This window comes from Cebus imitator, unplaced genomic scaffold (genome assembly GCF_001604975.1).
Source record: "Cebus imitator isolate Cc_AM_T3 unplaced genomic scaffold, Cebus_imitator-1.0 Scaffold160, whole genome shotgun sequence".
In the NCBI taxonomy this organism is placed as follows: domain Eukaryota; kingdom Metazoa; phylum Chordata; class Mammalia; order Primates; family Cebidae; genus Cebus; species Cebus imitator.
Window position 1 is genome coordinate 3,528,371 of NW_016107475.1, and position 10,056 is coordinate 3,538,426.

At 42.5% G+C, this 10,056-nt stretch overlaps 1 protein-coding gene across 2 annotated transcripts in view; it reads left to right on the forward strand.

Annotated features, from left to right (window-relative positions):
• Positions 1-9,578, forward strand: part of BVES (blood vessel epicardial substance) — a 36,493-nt gene extending 26,915 nt beyond the window's left edge. For both annotated transcript variants that reach the window (XR_001829638.2, XM_017543771.2), the window contains exon 8: positions 9,142-9,578. Coding sequence is in view for 1 of the 2 variants with exons in the window: in XM_017543771.2 (XP_017399260.1) it covers positions 9,142-9,266 (125 nt within the window). In the remaining variant the exon portion in view is untranslated. The remainder of the gene's footprint in view (positions 1-9,141) is intronic.
• Positions 9,579-10,056: the final 478 nt, after the last annotated feature.

A 10,056-nucleotide genomic window follows, 5' to 3' on the forward strand; every position in this document is an offset into this window, starting at 1 on the left:
TTTTTTGAGAGTCTCATGCTGTCATCCAGGCTGGAGTGCAGTGGCACGATCACAGCTCCCTGCATCCTCTACCTACCAGGCTCAAGAGGCCCTCCCACCTCAGCCTTCCAAGTAGCTGGGACTACAGGTGCATGCCACCATGCGTGGCTAATTATTGTATTTTTTGTAGAGACAGTGTCTTGCTCTGTTGCCCAGGCTGGTCTCAAACTCCTGGGCTCAAGTAATCTGCCCGCCTTGGCCTCCCAAAGTACTGGAATTACAGGCAAGTCACTACCTTCTTACCTACTCTAGGTGGACTTGGTAACCTTTATCTACTAACCTGCTTAGCTCGCTTCTAACTTCCCTTCCACTTTCTGCTCAGTGTGGTGAAGTCACTAGTTTTTATCCTTTTTTTAACTTTGTAACATTAAACAATACACTAAGTCTCCATTTCATTTTCTCTCTGTACTAATTTTAATGGTGAGGACATTAGGGCTGGGCCCAGTGGCTCACTCCTGTAGTCTCAGCACTTTGGGAGGCCAAGGCAGTCAGATCACTTGAGCTCAGGAGTTCAAGACCAGCCTGGCCAACATGACAAAACCCTGTCTCTACAAAAAATGACTGGGCATGGTGGCCCACCTGTGCCTGTAATCCCAGCTACTCAGGAGACTGAGGACCACCTGTGCCCAAAGAGGTTGAGGTTGCAGTGAGCCAAGATCGTACCATTGCACTCTAGCCTGGGCACAGAGTGAGACCCTGCTCATAAAAAATAAAGTTTTTAATAAAATTTTTAAAAAGATGAGGACATTCGCATCCCTACCATTTTTTATTCTTCCCCCTTCTACCTTCAAACTGTTTCTGGGTCTCTTCTTTTACTTTGAAATGATCAAGGTTGTTATATGTTCTCTTTTCAAACGTCAGTTAGTCTTTGTCTATGAATTGTTTCACAAAGTCTAAAATAAATAAGCAATGTTGACATTATTGTGCTTTATGTAGAACCAAGTAGTGGGCAGTGCTTACATTTATTTCTGTTTCCAATGTCGTGACTCTTGTTCTGTTCAAAGGAGACTTCCTAAAAGTCAAGTTCAAGTGGATTCTTCTTTCATACACAACATGAAAATCATGCCATGGTTTATTTTATCACTTGGCTGCCTTTTTTCCCCCTGAAGTTGTTTCCTTGCCTTGCTGTCATGGGACACATTTTATCCACCATATCCCTGGGGTCATCAGGCTGCTTTCTCATGCTGTCTTTTATGTGAAGCCCATTTCATTTCTTCAAGTCTCTGAGTGGTTGTCCTCTATTTGAACTCTGCCTTTCCATACTGCTTATTGTTTCTATGGGCATTTCTAGTTGTTCTTTTTCTGATCCTTCCCTCTTCTGTCCTAATATCCTTTCTCCCAGTTCTGTGTCCTGTTTTTCCCAGAGACCTTCCTTACAGAGCCTGCTGTCCTCCGACTGCATCCTGGATGGATTGTTCTCTGGGCTGTGGCATGGCTGCCAGCCTGGATCCTGCCCTCACTCTTCTCCTGGGTTCATTCATTCCTTCCCCTCTACCCTGTATCTTCTTCCTTGTGAGCAGGAAGGAGCTGCAGGACTTTGGCTCCTCCTTGGCTGCTCACACCACACTTGTGCTCTGCAGCTCAAGGCCCTGATTGTCCATCCAAGTGGTTAGGTACTGATCTGAGAATATGCTCTTGGGGCAGAGTAGACCTCATCATGGGAACCACGAAGCTACTCTAACCTCCTCATTTGCCCTCATTTTGTATGCTTTGCTTGAGTTCCTCAGTGCTGTTGCTGAGCATTAAAGGAAACATTTGGTGCACAGGCCGAAGCTGCCCTTCAGTATTATTGTTCAGAAAGCTTCAATTCAAACTCAGTTTCCTCAATTAAAAAAAATCTTAGGATATGATAAGACAGAAAAAGAAATAATTCTTTCCAGCCAAAAAAAAAACAAAAACAAAAACATTAAATCCTTCCCCTTTCCCATTCTTCAAAAATTGTACAATCTAATTAAAATTCTAAACTCCTGTAGGTTTTTAATTACTTGCTAAAGCAGTTGGCCAGATGGTTAAGCATAATAAAAATAATAACATTTTGAAAGAAATGAAGTAAACATCATTAAATTTAACGGGAGAAAAGAGAATCTTAGTACATTATATTAGTTTACAGAAATGTTGCTCCTTTTTAAAAAGTGTGTTTCTTAAGCAAGGATAAAAATCACTTGAAAAATTTCACATCATGGTACTCTACTTACTTGAAGCTCAGATTTGAGTTAGTTTTTTCATCCCCTGGAACAGGCATGATCTTCACTCTGGATTTAAGAACAACAAATATGTCTGTTTACTTTTCTTTCCTAGGAGAGGCCCTCAGGCCCTCCTGTAATTAGAAGCGCACTGAAATAGAAATAAGCTTAATAGGGACAGAATCTTATCTCATTTTTTCTTATTCTGTATGCAGGAGTTTTGACTGTCATGTAAGATCTCCCTGGTTCATGTATAAAAAAGGCCTCCTCTCATTATGTTAAGTGAAATAAACCAGGCACTGAAAGACAAACTTACATATTCTCAGTTATTTGTAGAAGCTAAAAACTAAAAGAACTGAACTCAAGGACATGGAGAGCAGAAGGATGGTTATCAGAGGCTGGGAAGGGCAGTGGGGGCGGGGGAGGTAGAGGGGAAGTGGAGATGGTTAATGCATACAAAAAATAGAAAGAATGGATAAGACCTGGTATTTGCTAACACAACAAGATGACTATAGTCAAAAATCGTTACACATTTTAAAATAATTAAAAGAGTAAGTTGAATTGTTTGTAACACAAAGGATAAATGGTTAAGGTGATGGATAGCCTGTTTACCCTGATGTGATTATTTCACATTGCATTCCTGTATCAAAATATCTCATGTAACTCATAAATATATACACCTAATATGTACCCACAAGCATTTTAAACTAAAAAAAAGTTTTTTTAAGGCCTCTGGTGGTTCTTTAACTCACGACTCTGGAAGACAGAGAAGAATCTGCAGGGTAGTCCCTCCACGGAGGCCTATGTTTAGTTTGGCCTTGTAGCCAGTGACCTCGGCGACATGCCGTGGGTCTTAGTGATGGACTCTCCTCCTCCCTAACCAGCCCCCAGCCCTAGCTGCTGCCTGAACAGTTCTGCCCAGGAGAGACTCTCCTGGCTGTATCTGAATCCCTTTGTCGGAGCCCATGGTGTGGTCACACCCTGTCATCTGGCAGAAGCAGAAGTGTCCATTGTTTAGTTCAGGGCTCTCAATGCTGTCTCAGTCTTCTGCGTGTACTCAGTGCCCTTGACTTTGAGTTTGAGTTTTTTTTTCTTACCCTCAGCATGTCAGCCTGGTGATGCAGTTCTCTTTCTCATGTGAACATACTGTGAGTTTGGCAAACAGCCCAGAGTACAATTCTACTCTACTGGCTGCACCTTCACGGTACCTTGGTACCCATGGACGTCCTTTGAGCAGAGGACTTTTTTGCTCCTTGGTGTAATGTGAAACATCCCTCCAGTAATAGTAACACTTGACATACCTGTATAACAGTTTCACACCTGTTAAATCTGGATTGCAGTTCAGTGAGATACTGTCTATATGCTTTTATAATAAAATGTATTAACTGGCAGGTAGAAGGTGATTATAGGTAACAGAAAAAAAATTATTGCAGAAATCTTTTCCTGATCACAATAAATATAACAGGACAGGATAGGGTTAACCACTCTGTCTCCCAACTGTAAAAATAGTTTTAATAGAAAACTAAGAATCTGTTTTCTGGGAAATTTGTGGATATGGAATTATTTGCCCCTCTACAATTTGGAATAAATGAAAAGTAAAGATCATGAGCCTTATAGTAACATCCTTGAAGGACAAAAGTAATTTGAAAAAGCACTTAACTAAAGATAAGCTCTATTTCTTCCTCGCTCCTCTCATGCCCTCATATCTATGGAAGATGTTGGGCCTCTGGGCAAATTTCTGATGATGCATCAGTACATAAAATTGATGAAAAACCAGGCAAACCTGTGGAAGTTATTTATTAGTGTTCAACTTGTGAAATGGAAGACCATTCCCTTGAAATATAGTACTCCCTTATTTTTTTTGTTCATACTACAAATTGGTTTTGAATGTATTAGGGGGTCAAAGAAATGATTTCCAACTATATATAGGGATGGACTCCGAGTCTCTTCATTGAACCAGTAAGTCTCCTGATGAGGCCAGAGAGCTCCATGTCTAGGGGCCAGGTGAGCCCCTCAGTCTGCCCCTCAGTCCTCAAAGCTGGCCTTTCTGATGGCCATGACAGTTGCAGATACTGAGGCAGGGCAAGTGATCCTTTGGTCTTCTTGGATGTGAATGTTATACTTGGCTGTCAATGGTACAGAAGGCCAGGGTAACTGGGGTTCATACAAAGAGTGGACACTCACGGGATGCGGTGGCTCACGCCTGTAATCCCAACACTTTGGGAAGCTGAGGTGGGCAGATCATGAGGTCAGGAGTTCCAGACCAGCCTGGCCAACATGGTGAATTGCATCTGTACTAAAGATAGAAAAAATTAGCCAGGTGTGATGTTGTGCACCTGTAATCCCAGCTACTTAAGAGGCTGAGGCGGGAGAATCACTTGAACCCAGGAGGTGGAGGTTGCAGTGAGCCACGATTGCGCCATTGCACTCCAGCCTGGGTGACAGGCGAGACTCCATCTCAACAACAATAACAACAACAAAAAGAGTGGACACTCTCTGTGATTTAGATTCTAAGCGAGGGGTTGGCAGCCAACTGGCACTGGGTCGTCCCTGGAAGTGGCAGGTTGGGCTGTACTCCTGTCTGCCAGTGGGTCTACTGCGGTGGAAAAAGAACAACAAGGCAATGTTGTTGTAAGGACAGGGATTTGGGGGGGGGGGGATTGCAGATTCTCAGCCGCAAAGCTTGAAATGAAAGTAAGTCAACAGCTTTTGCAGAAAAAATTCAATCTTTGCAGGCTGTTAGGACTCCCTGGTTTATCCTCCTAGGATGTGTTTTTGTCTAAATGGTTCACGCCCTAGTGAGAAATAAGCTCATTCACGGCAGCCACCCGCTCTGTTTTCCTTCACGGGTGTTCCAAGTTGTCTTTGCTTTAGCTTCAGAATATACGGTAGAAATAATAGTACAGATGTGGTGAGGGCGAATTGCTCTGAAAAGTGCTTTGAGTTTCTGAGAAATAAGATAGCATGAAAGACCAGGTGTGATTCATTTTTATTTACCCACCATTTAACCCATTGTCTAGCACCTTGTGGTCAGCCCCTGATTGATTTTGCTGATTGAATGAAAACACTATAGCAGGTGACGGTGCAGTTAAGCCTATTGATATTCCCTTGAGAGAATAGTGTTCTTGTCCATGATCTAAGCAATGTCAAATCAATTATACAAAAGTGGTTTCCATCAGGGGACATGCTACAGAGCACAGGGATGACAGTCGCTTTTCCTAATGAGGTTTACTGGACTCTGAGGCCTGCCTGTGCTTGAAGAATGCTGGTAGTGCCCCACTGGGAGACCCGCAAGAGATTAAACATGATGCCCATGTCTTTTTCCCTCATTCTCAGGATCCTTTCTGAGGTTCCCTATGTGGCCTTTCAGAGGAGGGATTTTTTTTCATCACTGCATGCTTAAGGACTTATCAAGGTCCTGGCTATGTGTGGGGTATTTCTGCAAGGCTGCAGGAGAAGAGAGGCCATGGTTACAGCATTCAAGATGCCTGTTTCCTAATAGGGAAGAGGTGCAAGTACTGTAACCACAATGTTATACAGGATGTGTAAGGGCTGAAGTTATTGTGATGAAGAGGGTAGAATCTTCCCCCAGGAGTCAGGGAGGGTTACACATGAAGGAGGTGGAGTTTGAACCCTGCTTGGGGAAAGGATGGGAATTTGGTGATTAGGGATGGGAGTGGAGAAACCATTCCAAGTGGAGAAAAAAAGTAAGAGGAAAAGAGGAGGATGGGTTGAATTTGAAGAGCAGTGAGTTTGCAAGAGCTTGGACTAGAAGGGGGAGGGAGGCCCAACTTGGAGAACCCCAGATGTCACCCCAAGGATTGTGAATGACTCTCATTATCCTTTTAATGTTATATGGTAAGAGAGGCCACAGCTCTTCTTCTGCCCCAGCAAATATGGTAGGAGCAGAATAAATTCTTTCACAGAAAAGCTGAAGGCTCTTGGGAATTTCTCACTTAACCATTTCCATTTGTGTTGAGTCCTCCCTTCATTTTCTTTCTGAGAAAAATGCAAGAATAGATGAGATAGTTGGGAGGGTCAGATAGCATTGTGGCTCCAGTATAGATACCTGCCTCAATCTTAGGGTAGGATGTTCCTCCTGGTTTGATAGATGAGCTTAAAAACTAGGAACCAATTTGTCCTACTTCCTCAGACAAAATAAACTGGGTATGTTTCATTTAAGCATATTATACAATTATGTCTAAATACTATATATTATTGATTTGGTTTAATGCTCTTAGGCATGTCATCTTATTGTTTGTTCTGAGAGTTTTATCTGATTGTAGATACTCAGCCTAAGTTAATATTTTATGAGACCCAATGAGAACTTAAGGCTAAAAATATGATGGAAGGCAGGGCTATTTTTTTGTTTTTGTTTTTGTTTTTGAGACAGAGTCTTGCTCTGTTGGCAGGCTGGAGTGCAGTGACACGATCTCAGCTCACTGCAACCTCCGCCCCCTCGGTTCAAGCGATTCTCCTGTCTCAGCCTCCCAAGTAGCTGGGACTACAGATATGTGCCACCATGCCCAGCTAATTTTTGTATTTTTAGTAGAGATGGGGTTTCACCATGTTGGCCAGATGGTCTCGATCTCCTAACCTCGTGATCCGCCTGCCTCAGCCTCTGAAAGTGCTGGGATTATAGGCACGAGCCACTGTGCCTGGCCATTTTTTTTTTATTTTAAAGACAATTTGGCTACACTCAAGAGAGCTAAGATTGAGAAACACAAACCCCCATTTGAGTCAAGGCCCATTTCCTTTATTGGCCATTCCTATGAGCAATGATGAATTTTAACAAATTTTCTCATTATTAAGTCCATAGCCTTCCAAAGACCATAGTACTTGATTGTTATATTCTTACAAATATTTACAAAGTGATTATTACATCCCAGGCACTGATCTAAAAACTTTACAAATATCAAGTCATTTTATCCTTATAACAACCATATGAAATAGGTGCTGTTCTTATTATTCCTGTTTTACAGATAAGGAAATTAAGGCACAAAGAGGTAAAGTAACTTGTCCAAGGTCACACAGATAGGAGTCATCGCCATTGAGTAGACATGTGTAGTAAATGTTGTGTTTGTGTCACCTGCATGGAAAAGGATAAGAACTTGCCTGAAAACTTCCCATGCTGTGCTCTGTGCAGAATTGGGTTCTTGGACCATTTTATTAGAGGCTTATTTTCTACAGTTTATGTCAGTAGTTGTCTTTTAAGAAACTCCATATTTTTCCTGTAGATGTTTGCAAGTGAGCAATTTCCATATATGTACAGCAAGTATACATGAGCTGTACCACAGTCCAGCACTGCATACTTTTTTATGTTAGAAGATATGACTGGTCGCAGCATTTCCCCAGATGCACAGCAGTGACTGTACAGTTAATAAGAAACAACATTTAGTCACATGTTCTATAGGCCCAACACCCTGCTAAGCACATCATATGCATTATTCTGTTTAATCCTCCCAACAATCCCATGGAGCAGATTCTGCGAATATCCCCTTTTTATAGATATGGAAACGGAGGCTTAGAAAGATGTGGTAATTGAGCGCAGATTGCGGAGCAGGAATTTGAACCCTGGAACTGCTTTTTGAGCCTCTGGTCTTGACTCCTCTGCATGCTGCCTCCCTCCGTGCCATACCAGGGGCCAGGAATGACCACTCATTCGTGGCTGAGTGCCAGGGCAAAGCCTTTGCCGCCGACTCAGCCTCCCGCCAGGAGCGGCTGTATGACATGCTCAAAGCCTGTGGCCCCGCTTGCTGGCTGTGGACTTCTCCCCGTGCTGGCCGACTCGGCCATCTGCTCCTGTCTCCTGCCAGTGAATGACAGCTGATCTTGACAAACTTCTGTGGTCATCTTGTAGCAGATCCGCTTCATGTCTTAATAGATCCTCCACTTGCTTTTGCTGTTAGCAAGTATTTAAAGAGTCTTGTTTCATCCTGTGTCCCTCTGCCATCAGCCTTTTCCCCAGCTGCATTCAGCATTTGTGGGCTGCCTGAATACCAGTCCACCCTGCGATTGGGCAGCAAGGAGATGGGTGTGGGTAGGGCATGCAGAAACCCAGGCAGCATGGATCCTGACAGTGATGGTGGTGACTGTATGCAGGGGGGTTATGCAGTCACGTTAGCTGCTCATTAGGCACCTTGCAAAGTCTATTGATGATGACGTCTACTCTTACTTTTAGATAGTATTTTCTTCTACACCAAGCTTGGTATCCATTATGTGGTGGATGCTCTATAAGCAATTGGTGAATGTATAAACCAATGAGTGACTGAATGAATGAATTGTTGCCTGCTTCCTTTGATTAAATGGCATCCTAAAAGGCCCTGGGGATGCCTTTTCTCCTGCTGCTACTTGGGATTGTGTTTCCTCCACTCAGCTCTTCCCTCCTGAATGCCTGGCCTTTCTTCCTCGTCTTTTCGTATCAGCCCAGGGAGTCACTGGACTCCACAGTGGAGGCAAGAAATGTGTTTTAGGTGATATTACAGATGGTGTTAGATTCCATAATTTTAGAATAGAAATACTATTTAGGGAAATTAGGAGTTAAATTAACTTTGAAGGGCCAATATGAGACTCAAGCTCCCATGTATGATATGAATGTAGGAGCATGCGTTCTGAGTCATAAACAGACTGTGGGGCAAGCCCCTGGGAACTGAATATATTTGAGAAACTCATATCATCCAAGCACCTACAGTAGAGTCTGTCCCTCATCTGTTCTCTTGGCTGAGAGTCTCTTCTTGACTTGGTTGTTTTCTTGAAATGCTGGATTGATGTAGAATAGTTTATAGAACTTGTGTTCTTGGTACTAGTGAGAGATTCCGACTGAGTTTTGTTTTCCAGTTGGAATTTATAATTGATACATCACACCAGTATTGGGGTAGATTGTGCATTCAGTTGTTTTACTTCCTGTATCTTTCCACAGATGTGTCATCCCCACACCAGCGAGCCTCTGCCAAGATGAAACCGATAGAAGAAGGGGTAGAAGATGACGATGAGGTCTTTGAACCGGTATCTCCAAATACATTTAAAGTCCGTCAGCTGCCTTGATCAGAGAGAGAATTCAGGTTACCAAGACAAAAGGTGTCTTGAGGTCCTGGAAAATACCAGCACTTTCTCATGGCTTTTAGGTTATTCTATGTTAGTGCATCCATACTGGTAGAGTCTGAGGGAGGAAGTGAGGAAAGATCAAGGATGGAAGCGTTCTTTCACTTATCCTTTTTGTTAGTCAGTCTTGAAGTAATTGTTTTACTGAGCCTTCTGACTATGCCTTGTTCTATTTTGAGATATATAATTTTCACAGTCTTTTCTAGATACATTATTGTTTTAACTTAACAAATCTTAGCAATCTCTCAATGCAAATGCCTTTTCACTTATTTTTTCCGAGTTGTGATTCTGTTTCCTCACAGTTTTTTCTCTTCCATGGCAATGGGGTTGTTCATCTGATAATTTTAACAAACAATATAAGTTTAAAATTGAGGTAAAGGTAACATGAAAAAGTAGGAAATCTCAAACTTTATTCCGTAATTTTTTAATGGAACATTTTAGACAAAGGTGTGATTTGATTGGTTTTATTTTTCCCCCAGGCCAGAGGTATTACTCCGCTAGATCACCTTACTTAGTTGGGCACTGTGTTGATAACTTGATAATGAACAAAACTCTCAGACTTTACTCACATTACCCTTGTATTATGCCATTTATAAACTGCTGTGAAACCTGAAGCTGGAGAGATAACAGATGGAAGGGTTTCTGAGCACGGGGTTAACCTCCAGCTAAACCCTACTTCCTTGGGATTTGGAGTCGCCTTGTCCCGCACACTCTGGTGTGGGAAACACTTTAT